The sequence below is a fragment of the Rana temporaria genome, chromosome 12 (genome assembly GCF_905171775.1).
Source record: "Rana temporaria chromosome 12, aRanTem1.1, whole genome shotgun sequence".
NCBI classification, from domain to species: domain Eukaryota; kingdom Metazoa; phylum Chordata; class Amphibia; order Anura; family Ranidae; genus Rana; species Rana temporaria.
The window spans coordinates 136823031-136846163 of NC_053500.1; the positions used below are offsets into that span (position 1 = coordinate 136823031).

At 48.1% G+C, this 23133-nt stretch overlaps 1 protein-coding gene across 2 annotated transcripts in view; it reads left to right on the forward strand.

The window, feature by feature from the left end:
* GAS7 (growth arrest specific 7) overlaps positions 1-23133 on the forward strand; it is a 180679-nt gene that overhangs the window by 122272 nt on the left and 35274 nt on the right. Inside the window, exons 3-5 of one of the 2 annotated variants that reach the window (XM_040330877.1) lie at positions 6380-6457; positions 11989-12074; positions 18699-18752. In XM_040330877.1, coding sequence (XP_040186811.1) covers positions 6380-6457; positions 11989-12074; positions 18699-18752 — 218 coding nt within the window. The remainder of the gene's footprint in view (positions 1-6379; positions 6458-11988; positions 12075-18698; positions 18753-23133) is intronic. The other variant, XM_040330878.1, reaches the window with a different exon arrangement.

Genomic DNA, 23133 nt, shown 5'->3' on the forward strand with positions numbered 1-23133 from the left:
TATCTGTGCCTTTTTCTGATGATCATGTGCTGGTCGGAGCGGAGGGAATATTTCTTCATTTTCGGGTGCAAGCCGATTCCGCTCCGCTTGCATGTTCTTGGCTTAAGCCCGGCAAGCCGCCTGCCTACTTATCTTCTTGCCTTTGCTGGCGGAGTGATCTTCCTCCGTTCCCCACCCAGTAGTAGCTGGGGCCCGGAGAGTAAGACTTGACAGGCTGTGAGGCGGGTGGTGGCGGCGATGGGCAGGGAAGCGCTGATTCCCGCCATTAATGATAAAAAAAATATGTCCCCAGATTTGATTTTAAAAACAAAGAGCCACACCTGAACCCCGGATAGAAATTTAAAGATCACTGGTTTAGATTGACGGCCCACAACCACATTCATGGCTAAGAAGAGAAAAATTTAAAAGTTCACAAACCTAAAAATATGCACAAGGGGGCTTGAGTGTTGATTGAGGGGCCCCCTGGAGCCGAGAAGCAGGGGGGATCCACCGAGATCCGCCGCTGATCGAAGTTGTTGAGCGGGGGGGCCACCGATCGGAGTTGACCAAAGTTGTTGCACGGTGGGGGACCGCCGATCGGAGTTGTTGAGCAGGGGGGGGGGGGGTCACGGATTGATCAAAGTTGTTGAGGGGGGGCCACCGATCGTAGTTGTTGAGCGGGGGGGGGGGGAAGGGGACTTCTTACCCCTTCATCAGCAGCGGCATGGCTCTTCCTGCTTCCTCCTCCCGGGGCCCCTTATTGGGTTGGGCCCATGGGCTTGAGCCCAGTCAAGCCCAATGGTAAGTCCGGCCCTGCTGTCAGAATTTCCCCCAGCAAAAGATAGAGTGCTGGTTCTCAAATTTTCAGACGGAAAAAAATCGAAAATCCGGTCATCTGTAGCAATTCTCGGAAACAATTCAATGCATGCTCGGAAACAATTCGACACATGCTCAGAAGCATTGAACTTCGTTTTCTCGGCTCGTCGTAATGTTGTACGTCACCGCGTTCTTGACGGACGAAAGTTCAGATCATTTTTGTGTGACTGTGTGTATGCAAGCCAAGCTTGAGCGGAATTCCATCGGGAAAGCCACCCAAGGTTTTTTCCGACGAAAACTTCCGGTCCTGTGTACGGTGGCATAAGCCCAGGCTTCTGTGTATTGAGCTGAAAAGCTCAGAACGATCAATCACTTAGAAGTGTTCATTTCACTTTGTGCTGCAACAAGTCAAAATGTAATTGGGGCCAACAGCATTTCGGGGCCTGGGCCAACCCTGCAGGCCCATCGCCTACTATATCCCCCCCTGCTGGGCGATGTGGGTACCTTTTACTTTCCATTCCCGAAGCTTCACATAGCTGTTTTTTTTTTTTTTATGTTATCAGAAAACGAAATAAATATTTGCTGTGGAGTACTAAGAAAATAAAAGCACGCACTCTGTAAATAAGCAGCGGTATGCCCTGGCCGCGTTCCGGACGGCGGTAAACAGCCAGACGTTTCATCTTGAAGCAAACATTTGGCTTTTGCAGTCTTATGTGTTAAATAAAAGCAAACATCAGTGTGATTTCAGCGCTAATAAAACCCATTTATCACTTTCACGCTCCAAGGAACCTGGGCTGGGGGGGGGGGGGGGGGGGGCACATACGGGATTAATAAATTCTCGCACTTGCGTTAGGCAGTGACAGTAGCTGTTAAGCGCATATACTAATCGGCTTCCAAATGCCTCAAGAGTCATTGTTTTTGAGACTAGAATATTTTTTTTTTTTTTGCTCTGTTATCACATTTCGGCACAAAGGATCCATAAGCGGCAGATCAACAAGCTTATCTCATTTTTTGTGTGAAAGGGAGAGTCGCATCAAAACAACATTATTGATTTATGTCTAAACAGGATATGAAGGCGGCGTGTCAATGCTTTGTTTATATTGATGGAAGGATTGCCATGAAAAAAACAAAGAGAGAGTTCTCCAAGAAAGAATCAAGCTCTTTCCAGTTCCTCTGTCTATCAGTTCCTGATTTATAGTCCTCAGCTCCTTAATGTACTTAAGAGAGCTGAAGGCTGTGCGAGGTCTGTGTGAGAGCGCTATGTGAAGGTTGTGTGAGGGACCTGTAAGGTCTATGTGAGGTCATGAGGGCTGTGTAAGGTCTGTGTGGGGTCTGGAAGAGGGCTATGTGAAGGTCGTATAAGGGTTATGTGAAGGATCTGTAAGGTCTTTGTGAGGTCATGAAGGCTGCGTAAAGGTCTGTGTGAGGGCTGTGCAAGGTCTGTATGAAGGTTGGGTTAGGGAGGTGCAAGGTCTGTGTGAGGGCTGTGCAAGGTCTGTATGAAGGTTGGGTTAGGGCGGTGCAAGGTCCGTGTGAGGGCTGTGCAAGGTCTGTATGAAGGTTGGGTTAGGGCGGTGCAAGGTCTATGTGAGGGCGGTGCAAGGTCTGTGTGAGGGCTGTGTAAGGTCTGTGTGAGGGCTGTGTAAGGTCTGTGTGAGGGCTGTGTAAGGTCTGTGTTAGGGCTGTGTTAGGGCTGTGTAAGGTCTGTGTGAGGGCTGTGTGAGGTCTGTGTGAGGGCTGTGTAAGGTCTGTGTGAGGGCTGTGTAAGGTCTGTGTGAGGGCGGTGCAAGGTCTGTGTGAGGTCTATATGAAGGTTGGGTTAGGGCCGTGTAAGGTCTGGTGAGGGCTGTATAAGGTCTGTGTGAGGGCGGTGCAAGGTCTGTGTGAGGTCTGTGTAAGGTCTGTGTGAGGTCTGTGTGAGGTCTGTGTGAGGGCTGTGTGAGGGCTGTGTAAGGTCTGTGTGAGGTCTGTGTAAGGTCTGTGTGAGGGCTGTGTAAGGTCTGTGTGAGGGCTGTGTAAGGTCTGTGTAAGGTCTCTGTGAGGGCTGTGTGAGGGTGGTGCAAGGTCTGTGTGAGGTCTATATGAAGGTTGGGTTAGGACTGTGTGAGGGCTGTGTAAGGTCTGTGTGAGGGCGGTGCAAGGTCTGTGTGAAGCGCGGTGCAAGGGCTGTGTGAGGTCTATATGAAGGTTGGGTTAGGGCCGTGTAAGGTCTGGTGAGGGCTGTATAAGGTCTGTGTGAGGGCGGTGCAAGGTCTGTGTAAGGTCTGTGTGAGGGCTGTGTAAGGGCTGTGTGAGGTCTGTGTAAGGTCTGTGTGAGGGCTGTGTAAGGTCTGTGTGAGGGCTGTGTAAGGTCTGTGTGAGGGTGGTGCAAGGTCTGTGTGAGGTCTATATGAAGGTTGGGTTAGGACTGTGTGAGGGCTGTGTAAGGTCTGTGTGAGGGCGGTGCAAGGTCTGTGTGAGGGCGGTGCAAGGTCTGTGTGAGGTCTATATGAAGGTTGGGTTAGGGCAGTGTAAGGTCTGTGTGAAGGGCGGTGCAAGGGCTGTGTGAGGTCTGTAAGAAGGTTGTGTGAGGTCATGAGGGCTGTGTAAGATCTGTGTGAGGGCAGTATAAAGGTTGTGTGAGTTCATGAGGACTGTGTGAGGTCTCAGCAAGGTCTGTATGAAGGTTGTGTGCGGTCCTGAGGGCTGTGTAAGGTCTGTATGAAGGTTGTGTGCGGTCCTGAGGGCTGTGTAAGGTCTGTATGAAGGTTGTGGGAGGTCATGAGGGCAGGAAGAAGGATGCTTGGATAGAGAAGAGGAATACTTAGAGTTAGAAGGATACATGAAGAGGAAAGGAGGATGCTGGAGAGGTAAGACAGATACCCGAGGAAAGAAGGGGGATACTTGGAAAGGGGAGAGGGATACCTGGGCGAGGAAGAAGAATACTTGCATTGGTAAGGCGGACATTGAGGGAGAAAGAGGGATACTTGGGCGAGGAAGAAGAATACTTGGATAGGTAAGGGGGACATTGAGGGAGAAAGAGGGATACCTGGGCAAGGAAGAAGAATACTTGGATAGGTAAGGGGGACATTGAGGGAGAAAGAGGGATACCTGGGCAAGGAAGAAGAATACTTGGATAGGTAAGGGGGACATTGAGGGAGAAAGAGGGATACCTGGGCGAGGAAGAAGAATACTTGGATAGGTAAGGGGGAGTCGGGACATTGAGGGAGAAAGAGGGATACCTGGGCAAGGAAGAAGAATACTTGGATAGGTAAGGGGGAGTCGGGACATTGAGGGAGAAAGAGGGATACCTGGGCAAGGAAGAAGAATACTTGGATAGGTAAGGGGGAGTCGGGACATTGAGGGAGAAAGAGGGATACCTGGGCGAGGAAGAAGAATACTTGGATAGGTAAGGGGGACATTGAGGGAGAAAGAGGGATACTTGGGCGAGGAAGAAGAATACTTGGATAGGTAAGGGGGACATTGAGGGAGAAAGAGGGATACCTGGGCGAGGAAGAAGAATACTTGGATAGGTAAGGGGGACATTGAGGGAGAAAGAGGGATACCTGGGCGAGGAAGAAGAATACTTGGATAGGTAAGGGGGAGTTGGGACATTGAGGGAGAAAGAGGGATACCTGGGCGAGGAAGAAGAATACTTGGATAGGTAAGGGGGAGTCGGGACATTGAGGGAGAAAGAGGGATACCTGGGCGAGGAAGAATACTTGGATAGGTAAGGGGGACATTGAGGGAGAAAGAGGGATACCTGGGCAAGGAAGAAGAATACTTGGATAGGTAAGGGGACATTGAGGGAGAAAGAGGGATACCTGGGCGAGGAAGAAGAATACTTGGATAGGTAAGGGGGAGTCGGGACATTGAGGGAGAAAGAGGGATACCTGGGCGAGGAAGAAGAATACTTGGATAGGTAAGGGGGGGACATTGAGGGAGAACGAGGGATACTTGGAGAGGAAAGGAGGACACTGGGGAGGGAAGAGAGCAGTGGAGCTTGGCCGGATTTGGAGTTCGGAATGTTCTATCTGGTCATCCTGAATCTGTCTTGAGATTGATGTGATCAGACGTTGACGTTGAACCTTGTTCTGTCCTTTCAGCTGAATGCTCCTGGAAATCCATAATATGTCTTCTGCGTCTGCAGAGGAAATGTTTGATGAGCGCTCAGTGTTTGTGAATAAAGATTCTGGCGCCCCACCTGCTGTGGAATCGATTTCCAATCAGTCAGATGAGCCTTTTTTTCACCTGAGGGTTGAAAATAAAGTGAAAATGATGCAGCCTTCAGATGTGACAAACTGGGATCAGGTCATAGAGACCCGATCTCTCCTGATCTCTCCCGATCTCTCCCGATCTCTCCTGATCTCTCCCGATCTCTCCCGATCTCTCCCGATCTCTCCCGGTCTCTCCCGATCTCTCCCGGTCTCTCCCGGTCTCTCCCGATCTCTCCCGATCTCTCCCGATCTCTCCTGATCTCTCCTGTCTGGACTGATAATTAAACATGTATTAGCAAAAGTAAAAAAGAACCAACCAGGTGTAAACAGGATTAATTTTTCTTCATAATTGATTCCTACAGGTGGGATTGATTGACTGGTGAATAATCGCGTCACTTTGCAGTTGGTTAGTTTCTACTGATGTCATTGGTGGGCTTGATGTTGCCAATCTGCGATCGATCTTGAATGATCTTGAGTTGCGAAGTGCAGATAATGAGCATCAAAGATCACCATCAAATTAGTAGTGATATATTATGTGTGACTGTGGGATGTGTCCAGACAATTTAGGAATTAAGGCCCAGATTCTCAAAGGGCTTACGACGGCGCAGCGCCATGTACGCCGTCGTAAGTCCTAATCTGGGCCGTCGTATCTATGTGACTGATTCTTAGAATCGGTTACGCATAGCTATCCATTAGATCCGACAGGCGTAAGGCTCTTACGCCGTCGGATCTTAAATGCAATATTTTTTTCGCCCACTAGGTGTCGCCTCCGTCGTTTTCCCCGTCGAGTATGCAAATTAGCTAGATACGCGAATTCCCGATTGTACGCGCGGCCGACGCAGTGAAGTTACGACGTTTACGTTAGGTTTTTCCCGGCGTAAAGTTGCCCCTGCTATATGAGGGGCAACCAATGTTAAGTATGGCCGGCATTCCCGCGTCGCAATTTAAAAATGTACGTTGTTTGCGTAAGTCGTCCGTGAATAGGGGCTGGACGCCATTTACGTTCACGTCAAAAACCAATGACGTCCTTGCGACGTCATTTGGAGCAATGCACCCTGGGATATTCTTCGGACGGCGCATGCGCAGTACGTTCGGCGCGGGAACGCGCTTAATTTAAATACTACACGCCCCCTACCCGCCTAATTTGAATTAGGCGGGCTTGCGCCGGGTGATTTACGCTACGCCGCTGCAACTTTACAGGCAAGTTCTTTGTGAATAAAGCACTCGCCTGTAAAACTTGCGGCGGCGTAAAGGAAATGAGATGTGTTACGCCGCCGCAGAGATACGCCGATCTCTGTGAATCTGGGCCGATGTGTTGATTTGCTTTGTGAATGCCTATAAGTGAAAAATGTCTAATTTGAATCTTTTTTTATGTTTTTATTTTAAAGAAACTACGTGGGAGAGACCAAACAGCTCACCTGTCAGCCTGAAGAGCCCACTAGTGAAAAAGACGTCACTTCCTGCAGGTGAGGCACTCCTCGAACCTTCCATCCTCCACAACTCTCTGGTTGGCCTCTGTGAACCTTCCACCCTCCCTGACTCTCTGGTTTAAACTGGGATAGTTGGCAAGTATGAGGCAGCTGCTTTGGGCCCCACAACAATGACAGGGCCCAGGGCAGCTTCCCCTTTTGCCCTGCCTTAAAGACGGCCCTGCCTACCCTACTCTCAGGCATCATCGCGGCACGTGACCGCAGATGTTTTCCGCAGGGATTTTGATCTGATGGTGTGTACAAGCCATCGGATCAAAATCCGGAGGAGAAATGTCCGCTTGAAACGGTCCGGCGGACCGTTTCCTGCGGATATCCTCTCGTCTGTACGAGACCTTACACCGTCGGATCTTGGGCTGCAATCTCCCGCCCGCGGCTAGGTGACGCTTCGGTTTTTTACGCGACGAATATGCAAATTCCGATTTCCGCCGATTCAAAAACGAACGCCCGCCCGTCGCTTTTTTTTTTTACGTCGTTTGCGTTCGGCTTTTTCCGGCGTATACTCACCCCTGCTATATGCGGCGTATCCAATGTTAAGTATGGCCGTCGTTCCCGCGCCGAGTTTTGAATTTTTACGTCGTTTGCGTAAGTCGGTCGCGAATACGGATGGATGTAATTCACGTTCACGCCGAAACTAATGACGTCCTAGCGACGTCATTTGGAGCATGCGCACTGGGAAAAATCGCGTCAGGCGCAGTACGATCAGCGCGAGGATGCGCCTGATTTAAATAATACACTCCCCCCTAGCCGCGGAATTTGAATTCCGCCGGGGGAGTTACGATCCGCCGGCGCAAGTTTCGAGGTAAGTGCTTTCTGAATACAGCACTTACCTCAAAAAATTGCGCTGGCGGATCGTAAATAAGATAGATTACGCGGATCTAAAGATCCGCTGATCTATCTGAATCTGGCCCCCTGAATCTCAGGTGTGACTCTGCAATCCATCCATCCTCCTCAACCCTCAAGTGGAAACCCCTCTGGAAGGTTTTGGGGTGGCATACCGAGGACCCCCTAATGGGGTGGTGCTGGAAGCAGGATGTGTTCCAAACTAGAGAATTTACACAGCAGGCAAGAACATAGGCCCAGATTCTCGTAGAACGGCGTATTTTTGCGGCGGTGTAACGTATCCGATTTACGTTACGCCTCCGCAACTTAGACGGGCAAGTGCTGTATTCTCAAAGCACTTGCTCCATAAGTTGCGGCGGCGTAGTGTAAATCGGCCGGCGTAAGCCCGCCTAATTCAAATGTTGAACAGGGGGGCGTGTTTTATGCTAATGTGCTGTGACCCGACGTGATTGACGTTTTGCACTTACGGCGCATGCGCCGTCCATGGAATATCCCAGTGTGCTTTGCGTCAAAGTACGCCGCAAGGACGTATTGGTTTCGACGTGTGCGTAAATGACGTCCAGCCCCATTCACGGACGACTTACGCAAACGACGTAAAAATTTCACGGGAACGACGGCCATACTTAACATTGGTACACCACACTTACGCCTCATATAGCAGGGGTAACTTTAGGCCGGGAAAAGCCTAACGTAAACAACGTAACTTTACTGCGTCGGACGGGCGTACGTTCGGGAATTCGCGTATCTAGCCGATTTACATATTTCGACGCGTAAATCAGCGTACACGCCCCTAGCGGCTAGCGTAAAAATGCAGTTACGGTCCGACGGCGTAAGAGACTTACGCCTGTCGGATCTAATAGATATCTATGCGTAACTGATTCTAAGAATCAGGCGCATAGATACGACCGGCCGGACGCAGAGATACGACGGCGTATCTGGAGATACGCCGTCGTATCTCCTCTAAGAATTTGGCCTAGTAGGTCACCAATGGCAGCCTGCCTTTTTCTCTGGTGACAGGTTCCCTTTAAACCCGTGATATCTGCGCAGACAGAGAGCAATATGAACGTATCTCCCCCTCCTGTCGGCGATATATCATATACCGTCTGTTTGATCTCAGCTGTCAGCCTGCGCACAGATTAGCGTCACGCCGATAATATCATCTATACACCGCACAGCTTTTCTACGTTTCACCCCTGAGGCGAGAGCCTGTTCCCTCCCATTCCCGTCTCTGAAGCGGGATAGCGAGCCGCGGCTGATATCATCGAATTCAAAGCGGAACGGCGACTCCATAAACACACACAACGCCCTCCCCTTCCTATTTGTGTACAATATCTATTTTATTCCACTCAATTTCTCTTCCATTGCGTTCCAGCGTCTCCCACTGCACCGCCTGGAAAACACGGAGCCAGTTGCCACGGCAACAGAGCCGTACTGAACGTGCTTTAAAAGCCCTTCGAAAACCGATGACTTATTCTTTTTTAGAATTTCACTTGTTAAATGAACGAGAGATAATCCGCGCTGAAAAAAAAATTGTCTGTTTTTTTTTTTTTGCGGAGTATCTGGAAATAAATAATTGTGTCGCGGGCGGTAGGAGAAACGGCAAGTCGTCGGCGGGTGAAGGATGCCCTGCCGTCGCATTTGGCGTTTCAGAGCCGGGGGAAAGGAAATCGATGCAGCATGAAGAGGCGCTGTCATGTGGTTTATTTATACCGCCGCGCGTCTCTTGCTGCGCAGCGTATAATGGGATCACCTCCTGTAATCATGGAAACACGTTACGCTGTGGATTTCGCAGAAGAGGCAAGGTGCTTCTTTTGGATTCTTATAGTAAAAAAAAAAAAAAATGGCAGGAGTTTGGACTCTTACCGACAGACTCCACCATGCCTTGAATGGCGCCAATTGCTTGCAGTGCCATCTTGCATTTCAGTCCTATCTTCCATAGGTATGAACAGAGAGGAATCATTCGCTAACCGGAGCCAGGGTAGAGAAGGAGGTGATCACGTGTCTCAAATACAGAAAATTTCTATACTGCACTAAATCTATACAATAAACCAATAATCAGCAACAAAAACAAAAAATCGCAAAAAAGTGTGTGCAAAAACAGCAAATTTAAACAGGCTGCCCAATCAGTATTGATCATATGGCGGATTAGATCCACTTTTTATCATCTTAATTATTATTTTTTTTCCAGTCTTGTTTCTTGTATTGTACACTATGGGCTAGATTCAGCGACAGTTACGCCGGCGTATCAGTAGATACGCCGTCGTAACTCTGAATCTACGCCGCCGTAAATTTAAGCGTATTCTGGAAACCAGATACGCTTAAATTAGGCTAAGATAAGAGCGGCGTAGGAGCGTCCGTCGTATCTTAGGGTGCATATTTACGCTGGCCGCTAGGTGGCGCTTCCGTCGATTTCAGCGTAGAATATTCAAATGAGCTGGATACGCCGATTCAGAAACGTACGTGCGCCCGGCAGATTTTTTTTACGTCGTTTGCGTAAGGCTTTTTCCGGCGTAACGTTACTCCTGCTATATGAGGCATAGCCAATGTTAAGTATGGACGTCGGGCCAGCGTTGAATTTTGCGTCGTTTACATCGTTTGCGAATAGGGCTTTGCGTAAATTACGTTCACGTCGAAAGCATTGACTATTTGCGACGTGATTAGGAGCATGCGCACTGGGATACGTTCATGGAAGGCGCATGCGCCGTTCGTGAGAAACGTCATTTACGTGGGGTGATGTTTTGTTTACATAAAACACGCCCACCTCTTGACAATTTGAATTAGGCGCGCTTACGCCGGCAGATTTACGCTACGCCGCCACAACTTATGGAGCAAGTGCTTTGTGAATACTGCACTTGCCTCTCTAAATTGCGGCGGCGTAGCGTAAATAACATACGCTACGCCCGCACAAATTTACGTCGCCCTACCTGAATCTAGCCCTATATTGTCAAAAGTATTGGGACACCTGCCTTCACACGCACATGTACTTTAATGGCATCCCAGTCTTAGTCTGTAGGGTTCAATATTGAGTTGGCCCCGCCCTTTGCAGCTATAACAGCTTCAACTCTGCAGGCCAATCAAGTTCCTCCACCCCAAACTCGCTCCTCCATGTCTTTATGGACCTTGCTTTGAGCACCGGTGTGCAGTCATGTTGGAACAGGAAGGGGCCGTCCCCAAACTCCTCCCACAAAGTTGGGAGCATGAAATTGTCCAAAATGTCTTGGTTTGCTGACGCCTTAAAAGCTCCCTTCACTGGAACTAAGGGGCCAAGCCCAACCCCTGAAAAACAACCCCACACCATAATCCCCCCCACCACCAAATGATTTGGACCAGTGCACAAAGCAAGGTCCATAAAGACATTCATAGAATCAGTTACGCATAGATATCCCTAAGATCCGACAGGTGTAATTGTTTTACACCGTCGGATCTTAGGCTGCATTTTCTGGCTGGCCGCTAGGTGGCGCGTCCGTATGTTTACGTCGTTTGCGTTCGGCTTTTTCCGGCGTAAAGTTACCCCTGCTATATGAGGGGTATGTGCGGCGTATCCTATGTTAAGTATGGCCGTCGTTCCCGCACCGAGTTTTGAAATTTTTACGTCGTTTGCGTAAGTCGTTCGCGAATAGGGCTGGACGTAATTTACGTTCAGATCGAAACCAATGACGTCCTTGCGGCGTACCTTGGCGCAATGCACACTGGGATATTTTACGGACGGCGCATGCGCCGTTCAAAAAAAAACTTAAACAACGCGGGGTCAAGTAGAATTTAAATAAAACACGCCCCCAACATCCTCATTTGAATTAGGCGGCCTTACGTCGCAACACATACGTTTCGCCGCCGTAACTAAGGGCGCAAGTTCTTTCTGAATACAAGAACTTGCGCCCAAAGTTACAGCGGCGTAACGTATCGGAAATACGTTACGCCAGCAGAAAGATCCGCTGATCTTTCTGAATCTGGCCCAATGTGTGTAAAGGCAGGTGTCCCAATACTTTTGACAATACAGTAATATAGTGTAGGTAACCGACGACATGAATAAGGCGTGATTGTGAAGAGTGAGATATTTTCCTTTAGGAAGATAAAACTTTGAAAATTCCAGTAAAGAGATCCTGTAAATGTTTTCTTTGGCCACGTGTTTGCTAAAGACCAACACTTTTAAATGTCCTTATTTCTTCTGAGAAATCCTCACTTCCTGTTCTTCTGTCTGTAACTCCACACAGTAATGCAAGGCTTTCTCCCTGGTGTGGAGTGTCGTGCTCGCCCCCTCCCTTGGACTACAGGAGAGTCAGGACGCCCACTAACACACAGCTCCTTTTCTCTATCTGCAACATAGAGAGCGTCCTGACTCTCCTGTCATCCAAGGGAGGGGGCGAGCTTGACACTCCACACCAGGGAGAAAGCCTTGCATTACTGTGTGGAGTTACAGACAGAAGAACAGGAAGTGAGGATTTCTCAGAAGAAATAAGGACATTTAAAAGCAAAATGGAAGGATGAGGTAAGTGAGGGAGGACTTCACTAAGGTAAAGGAAGCGATTTAGGGATATTTTTTTTACCTTTACAACCCCTTTAAACAACACTTGGATAGGCTGCCCTTGTAAGAAGGGTCCTGATTGCTCCTGTAGGGTCTCAACTGGTTTGTTACATGACTTTTTTTTGTGTTTTTTTTGCCTTTACAGTTAATGGATTCCACCCGTCGGGTTCCCCTTTACATCATCCAGACTCGGTGCACATCAGCGTCCGGAAACCCAGCGGGGAACCGCAGGTGAGTGTTGGCTCCTCCCATGTTATTTTAGATGACAAAGGTGGAAAACTGGGCCACATTCTGTGCTAATGTTTTGGTTGCCTCACCCCACCCCTTGCAAAGTACCGTATTTATCGCGGTATAACGCGCTCCCGCGTATACCGCGCACCCCTAAAGTGACCCCCAATCCTGTGGAAAAAAGTTATTTTTGTACTTACAGTTTTGGTGTCTTGCGCGGCGTCCATCGGCGGCCTCGGCGGGTCCGGCGTCCTTCTGCGGCTTCGGGTGTCCTTCTGCGGCTTCGGGTGTCCTTCTGCGGCTTCGGGTGTCCTTCTGCGGCTTCGGTGTCCTTCTGCGGCGGGTCCGGTGTCCTCTTCTGCGGGTCCGGTGTCCTCTTCGGCTGGTCCGGTGTCTTCTTCGGCGGGTCCGGTGTCTTCTTCGGCGTTTCCGGCATCCTTCTGCGGCGTCCTCGCGTCCTCCCCGCTCGTTTCCCGCGCCGAGTTTTGAATACTGCGCCAGCATATACCGAGCGCAGTACACTCGGGCAGGCTCGGCAACTGTTGCGCTCACGTCCTGTACGTCCAGGACGTGACCGCGGAAGAAGCAGAGACTGGTCGACTATACCCGTGTGTACTGCGCTCGGTATATGTCGGCGCAGTATTCAAAACTGGACGCGGGAAAGCGGGTATCGGCGTATATCGCGCACCCTATATCTATTCCCACAAAGAGTTCAAAGTAAAATACAACTATCAACTCAATCAGCAATGACATGTCGCCCACCAATCTGTACATTACATTCTCCCATCACAAAGGTACAGATTGCCTGCCGCCATATTGGTTTTCTGGCACTTGCCCTGAGCAGAGTATTTCAGGAGAGTTATAGAGGGAGGAGCAGAGTCCTCCAGCAGAGTATTTCAGGAGAGGGGAGTTATAGAGGAAGGAGCAGAGTCCTCCAGCAGAGTATTTCAGGAGAGGAGAGTTATAGAGGAAGGAGCAGAGTCCTCCGGCAGAGCAGAGTATTTCAGGAGAGGAGAGTTATAGAGGAAGGAGCAGAGTCCTCCAGCAGAGTATTTCAGGAGAGGAGAGTTATAGAGGGAGGAGCAGAGTCCTCCAGCAGTGCAGAGTATTTCAGGAGAGGAGAGTTATAGAGGAAGGAGCAGAGTCCTCCAGCAGAGTATTTCAGGAGAGGAGAGTTATAGAGGGAGGAGCAGAGTCCTCCAGCAGTGCAGAGTATTTCAGGAGAGGAGAGTTATAGAGGAAGGAGCAGAGTCCTCCAGCAGAGTATTTCAGGAGAGGAGAGTTATAGAGGGAGGAGCAGAGTCCTCCAGCAGTGCAGAGTATTTCAGGAGAGGAGAGTTATAGAGGAAGGAGCAGAGTCCTCCAGCAGTGCAGAGTATTTCAGGATCATCCCTGCTAGTGCAAATACCCCCCCCAGCAACCATATTACCTTTTCTAGCACAAACCCCCAAATCTTCTCCCCCCCCCCCCCCCCCAACATAAATACCCTCAAATCCCTACTGTTAGCACACCTCCCCAAATTTTCCCTACTAGAACAATTCTTATCCTCTGCCCCCCCCAATTCCCCCTCCCAACACATATCCCCTTCACCCAACCTCCTTGTGGTGCCCCCCCCCCCACCTCACATGATACCACAGTGCCCAGGGCAGTCGGCCCTCCTGCCCACCCCTTGCCCCAGCCCTGGCTGAAAGAGCTACAGATGGAACAGACTGTAGATGGCGATTTGTTTCTCTCATTTTGGTCCCCCCCCCCCCCCCATAATCATTTTAGCTCTCCGTGGAGACTCTTCCATTCACAGCCTGATACAGTATTTCTGCTAGTGTTCAGGGGACGATGGGAATCCTTTGTAGTGAAGGGTGGAGCAGGTGGGGTGTATGGATTTGTCAGGGAGGAGCAGGTGGGGTGTATGGATTTGTCAGGGAGGAGCAGGCGGGGTGTATGGATTTGTCAGGGTGGAGCAGGTGGGGTGTATGGATTTGTCAGGGTGGTGCAGGTGGGGTGTATGGATTTGTCAGGGTGGTGCAGGTGGGGTGTATGGATTTGTCAGGGTGGTGCAGGTGGGGTGTATGGATTTGTCAGGGAGGAGCAGGTGGGGTGTATGGATTTGTCAGGGAGGAGCAGGCGGGGTGTATGGATTTGTCAGGGGGGAGCAGGTGGGGTGTATGGATTTGTCAGGGTGGTGCAGGTGGGGTGTATGGATTTGTCAGGGTGGTGCAGGTGGGGTGTATGGATTTGTCAGGGAGGAGCAGGTAAGGTGTATGGATTTGTCAGGGGGGAGCAGGTGGGGTGTATGGATTTGTCAGGGTAGAGCAGGTGGGGTGAATGGATTTGTCAGGGGGGAGCAGGTGGGGTGTATGGATTTGTCAGGGAGGAGCAGGTGGGGTGTATGGATTTGTCAGGGGGGAGCAGGTGGGGTGTATGGATTTGTCAGGGGGGAGCAGGTGGGGTGTATGGATTTGTCAGGGGGGAGCAGGTGGGGTGTATGGATTTGTCAGGGTGGTGCAGGTGGGGTGAATGGATTTGTCAGGGGGGAGCAGGTGGGGTGTATGGATTTGTCAGGGAGGAGCAGGTGGGGTGTATGGATTTGTCAGGGGGGAGCAGGTGGGGTGTATGGATTTGTCAGGGAGGAGCAGGTGGGGTGTATGGATTTGTCAGGGGGGAGCAGGTGGGGTGTATGGATTTGTCAGGGTGGTGCAGGTGGGGTGTATGGATTTGTCAGGGTGGTGCAGGTGGGGTGTATGGATTTGTCAGGGGGGAGCAGGTGGGGTGTATGGATTTGTCAGGGGGGAGCAGGTGGGGTGTATGGATTTGTCAGGGGGGAGCAGGTGGGGTGTATGGATTTGTCAGGGTGGAGCAGGTGGGGTGTATGGATTTGTCAGGGTGGAGCAGGTGGGGTGTATGGATTTGTCAGGGGGGAGCAGGTGGGGTGTATGGATCTGTCAGGGAGGAGCAGGTGGGGTGTATGGATTTGTCAGGGTGGAGCAGGTGGGGTGAATGGATTTTACCTGGTTGGACTGATAGCCAATTATTGATCAGAGGGGACTGGAATGGCCATTCGATTTCTCACTCCGAATGGAAATTATCTCCATTGAAGAGGAAGAAATTGCAACATGAAGACCGCTGACAGCGCTACATTGATCCGCGTCACGTTATTGGCTTCTTTATTTGCAATGAGAGACACGCTAATATACACGGCCTGACACCCTCACAAGCTTTGTTTCTCACCCCTCCCCCTCATTTTGTTACGTCATTACATCATGATTAACGATGAGTGATATGGAGACGTCGTCGTCATCTTCGTGGAATACATTGGAGTCAATGGGAAAGGGCAAAGTAAGATGACTTTTAAGGGTATGGTTACCTTTAACCACTTGACCACTGGGCACGTAAACCCCCTTAATAACCAGACCAATTTTCAGCTTTCGGTGCTCTCACAATTTGAATGACAATTACTCAGTCATACAACATTGTACCCAAATGAAAATTTCGTCCTTTTTTTCACACAAATAGAGCTTTCTTTTGGTGGTATTTAATCACTGTTGGGTTTTTTATTTTTTGCGCTATAAGAGAAAAAAGACTGAAAATTCTGTAAAAAAAATGATTTTTTCTTTGTTTTTGTTATAAAATTTAGCAAATTTAGTATTTTTTCTTCATTCTTTTGCATAATGTGAAAGATGAAGTTACGCCGAGTAAATAGATACCCAACATGTCACCCTACAAAATTGCACACTCTTGTGGAATGGCGCCAAACTTCGCTACTTAAAAATCCCCATAGGCGACGTTGCAGGGTATTGTGGGGTATTGCAGTGTATTGTGGGGTATTGCAGAGTATTGTGGGGTATTGCAGAGTATTGTGGGGTATTGCAGAGTAGTGTGGGGTATTGCAGAGTATTGTGGGGTATTGCAGAGTATTGTGGGGTATTGCAGAGTAGTGTGGGGTATTGCAGAGTAGTGTGGGGTATTGCAGAGTAGTGTGGGGTATTGCAGAGTAGTGTGGGGTATTGCAGAGTAGTGTGGGGTATTGTGGGGTATTGCAGAGTATTGTGGGGTATTGCAGGGTATTGTGAGGTATTGCAGAGTATTGTGGGGTATTGCAGGGTATTGTGGGGTATTGCAGAGTAGTGTGGGGTATTGCAGAATAGTGTGGGGTATTGCATAGTAGTGTGGGGTATTGCAGAGTAGTGTGGGGTATTGCAGAGTATTGTGGGGTATTGCAGAGTATTGTGGGGTATTGCAGAGTATTGTGGGGTATTGCAGAGTATTGTGGGGTATTGCAGAGTATTGTGGGGTATTGCAGAGTATTGTGGGGTATTGCAGAGTAGTGTGGGGTATTGCAGAGTAGTGTGGGGTATTGCAGAGTATTGTGGGGTATTTCAGAGTATTGTGGGGACATTAGAGTGTAAGCTCCTCTGGCTCGGTGTTCTCTGCCCTACAGTGGGGCAGATCCACTGATACGCCGGCGTACTTTCAAATTTCCCGCGTCGTATCTTTAGTTTGAATCCTCAAACCAAGATACGACGGCTTCTGGGTTCGATCCGACAGGCGTACGGCTTCGGATCGTAGATGCAATACTTCGGCGTCCGCTGGGTGGTGTTCTCGTCGTTTTCCGCGTCGACTATGCAAATTAGCTATTTCTGACGATCCACGAACCTACGCGCGGCCGTCGCATTCTCTTACGTCGTCTCTAGTTGGCTTTTTCCGGCGTATAGTTAGTCTTGCCATGTTAAAGGATGGCCGTCGTTCCCGCGTCGAAATTTGAATATTTTTTTTTTTTGCGTAAGTCGTCCGTGAATCGGGATGGACGAAATTCACGTCTATGTTAAAAAAAATGACGTCCTTGCGACTGTAATTTAGCGCAATGCACGGCGGGAAATTTAGGGACGGCGCATGCGCAGTTCATTCGGCGCGGGAACGCGCTTCATTTAAATGAAACACGCTATAGAAATGTCAGCACTATAGAAATGTGCTATAATAATAATAGTGTGTACCTGTGGTGGAGACATTAGAGTGTAAATTTATGTTTATTAAATATTTTGCGAGCATACAGGTTGGTATGAAAACATATTTACATTTATACCCAAATAAATAAAAAAGAATATATACACAAATAAACAAAAACAAACAGGCTTACATCAGCAGATACCAAAAAAAAAAAATTACCTCTTTTTTACCAAAAAAGCATAAATAGAACTATATACAAAGAAACATAATTATATTACTAGAACACTACAAAATATTAGAGTGTAACTACAGACATTAGAGTGTAAGCTCCTCTGGTGCAGAGACTGATGTGACTGGCTCAGTGTTCTCTGTAACAGCACTATGGTATACGTTAGAGCTATACAGTATAAGTGTGTTATAATCACGATAGTGTGTACCTGTGGTGGGGTCATTAGAGTGTAAGCTCCTCTGACTCTGTGTTCTCTGTACAGCACTACAGTATTTGTCAGCGCTATAGACGTGTGTTATTATTATAATAATAGTGTGTACCTGTGGTGGAGATATTAGAGTGTGAGCTGCTCTGGTGCAGAGACTGATGTGACTGGCTCAGTGTTCTCTGTACAGCACTACAGTATATGTCAGCGCTATAGACATGTGTTATTATAATAATAGTGTGTACCTGTAGTGGGGACATTAGAGTGTAAGCTCCTCTGGCTCGGTGTTCTCTGTACAGCATATGTCAGCACTATAGAAGTGTGCTATAATAATAATAGTGTGTACCTGTGGTGGGTTCATTAGAGTGTAAGCTCCTCTGGCTCAGTGTTCTCTGTACAGCACTACAGTATATGTCAGTGCTATAGACATGTGTTTTTTATAATAATAATAGTGTGTACCCGTGGTGGAGACATTAGAGTGTAAGCTCCTTTGGCTCTGTGTTCTCTGTACAGCCCTACAGTATATGTCAGTGCTATAGACATGTGTTTTTTATAATAATAATAGTGCGTACCTGTGGTGGGGTCATTAGAGTGTAAGCTCCTCTGGCTCTTTGTTCTCTGTACAGCACTACAGTATATGTCAGTGCTATAGATGTGTGTTATTATAATAATAATAGTGTGTACCTGTGGTGGGAATATTAGAGTGTAAGCTCCTCTGGTGCAGAGACTGATGTGACTGGCTCAGTGTTCTCTGTACAGCGCTACAGTATATGTCAGAGCTATATAAAGAAATAATTGGAATAAATTATATTACAATCAAATGAAAGCAATATTAGGAATCATCTCAGTCCATATGTTATTATCACATGTTGCTGCATTATAATTAGCAATGTTGATGATGATCCTCGGAGAACTGGGATTCCTTCACCAGTGTGACCCCAGTGTGTGTGTGTGTGTGTGTGTGTGTGTGTGTGTGTAGCTGGGATCCCCCCCCCTCCCTGACACACATTGGTGGAGGGAGGTGTGAGAGTTTTTTTTTGAACACATCTCGTGCGCTGCTTGGCTGGGCACTGCACAGGGGCTGATGTTGGTCATCCATCTCCAGGGTTTGTGGTGCTGATGCTGCGGATGTTGCAGGACTGATGCTCTGATCCCTCCACCCGATCCACAACCTGTTCACACACACGCGCTTGACTCTACCATGTCCGATAACGAGACTAGCTTTGACGATGCCTCTTGTCTGTCCCCCCAGAGCCCCGGCTCGCCGTCACCCACCAGGAAACAGAACAAGGAGACCATCATCACGGTGAGTACCTTGTTACTATGACGATGTGCCATCGCCGCCGCCGTCGACTCTTAATCGGCAGCCAACATGGCTCTCCGCAGCTTCTTCCTCCACTACAAGTTACTATTGGGGGGGGAAAAATGGATGTCAGGGAATCGTTCCATTGATGATGTGTGTATTCCTTTAATTAGAGGGTGAGAAGAAGAGGATGAAGATGGGGGGCACAAAAATCACGTCGTTGCGGGGGGAGGGGGGGGGGATTAAATTATCACTAAGGTAGATACAGTATCCAGGTAACCAGAGGTGATGGAAGAATGGGGGGGCTGTGGAGAGAGCGAGGACCCCTCTTATTAGGGGAGTGCGAGGAAGATGCTCATAATTAATTCAACGCAGAATATAAAATATATATATATACATTGTATTTGTATATAAACAGCACACTACACATATAAATATATACATTGTATCCATCTGTATTGGGGAAAAAAAGGAAATATATACATTGTATCTACCTGTATATAAATAACTCAGGACATATATAATTATATATCATATATCCGCCTGTATAGAAATAACTGAAGACATATATAATATATTCATTGTATCTATCTGTATATAAATGGTGCTGGACACATATATATATATATATATATATATATATATATATATATATATATATATATATATATATATATATAAAATGTACATCGTATCTATCTGTTTACAAGTAACTCAGGACATATATAATATATACAGTGTATCTATCTGTATATAAACAGCACAGGACATATAAATAAATATATACATTGTAGCTATCTGTATATGACAAGTACAGGCTATATATATAGATATATAGACCTATATATATATATGGATATATATATATATATATATATATATATATATATATATATATATATATATATGGATATATATAGATAGATAGATGGATATATCGATCTATATAGATCTATCTATCTATCTATATATCTATATATCTATATATATATATATATATATATATATATATATATATATATATATATATATATATATATACAGTGTATCTTACTGTATATAAAAACCACAGGACACACACATATATATATATATATACATTGGGCTAGATTCACGAAAGAGATACGACGGTGTATCTCTGATTTCGGCCAGTCGTATCTATGCGCCTGATTCACAGAATCAGTTACGCATAGATATGACTGAGATTCGACAGGTGTAACTGTGTTACACCGTCGGATCTTAAATGCAATTTAAAAATGGCCGCGGGGGGCGTTCTCGCTGATTTACGCTGAATAATATGTAAATCAGCGAGATACGCCAATTCACGAATGTACGCGGGCTGGTTTTACGTGGTTTTACGCATTTCCGTAGCGGTTTTCCGCCGTATACTTACCCCTGCTTCAATGAGGCGCAGCCAATGTTAAGTATAGCCGTCGTTCCCGCGTCGATTTTTTTATTTTTCACGTCGTTTGCGTAAGTCGCTCTCGAATACGGATGGACGTCATTTACGTAAGCGTCGAAACCAATGATGTCGTTGCGACGTCAGTGGGAGCAATGCATGCCGGGAAATTTCGCGGATGGCGCATGCGCATTTAAATCAGCGCGGGGACGCGCCTGATTTAAATAGTACACTCCCCCTAGCCGCGGAATTTGAATTCCGCCGGGGGATTTACGGTCCGCCACGGCAAGTTTTGAGGTAAGTCGTTTGTGAATTACCCACTAGCCTCTCAAACTTGCGGCAGCGTATCTTAAATCACATAGATCACGCGGATCTAAAGATCCGCTGATCTATGTGAATCTAGTCCATTATATCTATCTGTATATAACAAGCACAGGACATATATAAATATATAGAGTATTTATCCATAGTCAAGTAACTCAGGACATATATAATATATACTGTACATTGTATCTATCTGTATTTAATAATGCAGGACCTATATATTTGTGTATATATATATATATGTAAATTGGCAGTATGTATACATGGTGTGTGAATTGACATCCTCTGAGGTTTCCTCCCCTCCCCCATATTGCGGAGCTCCGTCTCCAGAATTGGTGTCGTTGGGTCCCCCCCCTCCAGTCCTCTGCCCCCCCCCCCCCGGTTATATAATGGAACGGGAAGGATTGTTTTCATATTGTTACATTTCCTGTAGGGGTGGAAATTGTCTGTTTAACGATCTCTCCGGATACATTTAGACCTTTTATTATTATTATTTGCCTTTTCAGTTTTTCCTGAGCGATGTCATAAAAAAAAGTGATTGTTGATGTTTCAGGAGGTGTCTGTGTTGTGCACTGTGCACAGGATGTGTATAGGGATCAGGGGGGGGGGATAGGGAGCAGTGACAGGCGCGGGGTGCGATTTTTTTATTGGTTGTCACTGCGATTGTGTACTGTAGATTGGGGGGCTTCCCAGGGGGGCGTGGCCTGGGACGGTATACACACTTCTGTATTTAAAGCCCAAACTCAAATGTTATCTACTGGTGCTAACGCCCCCCCCCCCCCCCCCCCATCCTACCCATGGGGCCATTACCAAGCTATAGTGTCTCGCTTCTCCTGCTGCATATTTTGGATCCTAAAATACATTGAAAGGCAAGGAGGCAGGAATTGCGTGCAATCTGATTGATGGATGGAGGAAGTCATTGGATGGTGGAGTCTCTTCATTCAGTTTTGGGTGGACTGACTCCACATTGTCCGCATTACAGCAAACTCTTTTATTGCTGCACCAATTGCTGCATCATAATGATAATGGCTCAGTTCCTTCACAGTCCCTTCAATGGAGCTGAGATGGTCGTCTATTCTGAATTAGGTGGGGGAGGGGAGGTTGGGCTCTAATGCTCTGACCCCCTCACCCACCGCCGTATGGAACCCAAAACTGCATTCTACTGGATTTACACACACATACCACCTGAGTCCCATGTGACCCCCAACCTCCTCATCTGCCCCCCCCCCATATAACTCCTGCCCCCCATAGTACCCCATTTTCACTACTACCCACCATGTCAACCCATCTTTGCCACCTACCCCCACCCCCCTTCCATGTTATCTCATCCTAATGACCTGCCCCCCCTCCCCATGTTACCCTATCCTCACTACCGACCCTCCATATCACCTTATCCTCGCCATCTATCTCCCTTCTATGTCACCCCATCCTCACCACCTTCTCCCCCATGTCACCCCATCCTCACCACCTTCTCCACCATGTCACCCCATCCTCACCACCTTCTCCCCCATGTCACCCCATCCTCACCACCTTCTCCACCATGTCATCCCCATCCTCACCACCTTCTCCCCCATGTCACCCCATCCTCACCACCTTCTCCCCCATGTCACCCCATCCTCACCACCTTCTCCCCCATGTCACCCTATCCTCACCACCTTCTCGTCCATGTCACCCCATCCTCACCACCTTCTCGTCCATGTCACCCCATCCTCACCACCTTCTCCCCATGTCACCCCCATCCTCACCACCTTCTCCCCCATGTCACCCCATCCTCACCACCTTCTCCCCCATGTCACCCCATCCTCACCACCTTCTCCCCCATGTCACCCCCATCTTAACCACCTTTTCCCCCATGTCACCCCATCCTCACCACTTTCTCCCCCATGTCACCCCATTCTCACCACCTTCTCCCCCATGTCACCCCATTCTCACCACCTTCTCCCCCATGTCATCCCCATCCTCACCACCTTCTCCCCCATGTCATCCCCATCCTCACCACCTTCTCCCCCATGTCATCCCATCCTCACCACCTTCTCCCCCATGTCACCCCCATATTTACCATCTGCTCTCCTATCTTCACAACCTGCCCCCTTTGTCACCCCATCCTCGCCACCTGTCCCCATGTCACTTAATTTCATCACCTACCTCCCATGTGCCCCCATGTCACCTCCATGTTTCTCTCATCTGCCCCCCCAAGTAAACCCTCATGTGCCCTCCTTGCCTCCTCCAAGTTCCTTTCATCTGTCCCCCATCTACTCCCTATCTTACCCCTGTCTGCACTATAGGTGTCCTCTATATCACCCCCATCTGCCGCTTATGTCCCCCTTGGCGGTGCAGGCAGTGTGCCCTCCTCTGGGTGTACTGAGGCGGATGTGGGTTGCACATTGCGGTCACTGAGCTGGAATACCTCGGAGCTCTTGTATCATATTATATAATTTCCAGGATCTGCACAGCTCTATCTGCGATGAGTCAGGATGGGGAGAGCTCTGATGACCAGCAGACTGCTCTGCCAGGGTGCCTGCAATAAGAACTGTCTGTGATGACAACCAATCTATAATCAGATTTAAGCCCCATTCACGCCTAGCGTTTTGTGATCGCATAATTTAGTGTGCGTTTTCACGCAATGTGCTCAACGCTGAAAAATGCTACCTGAGCTACTCT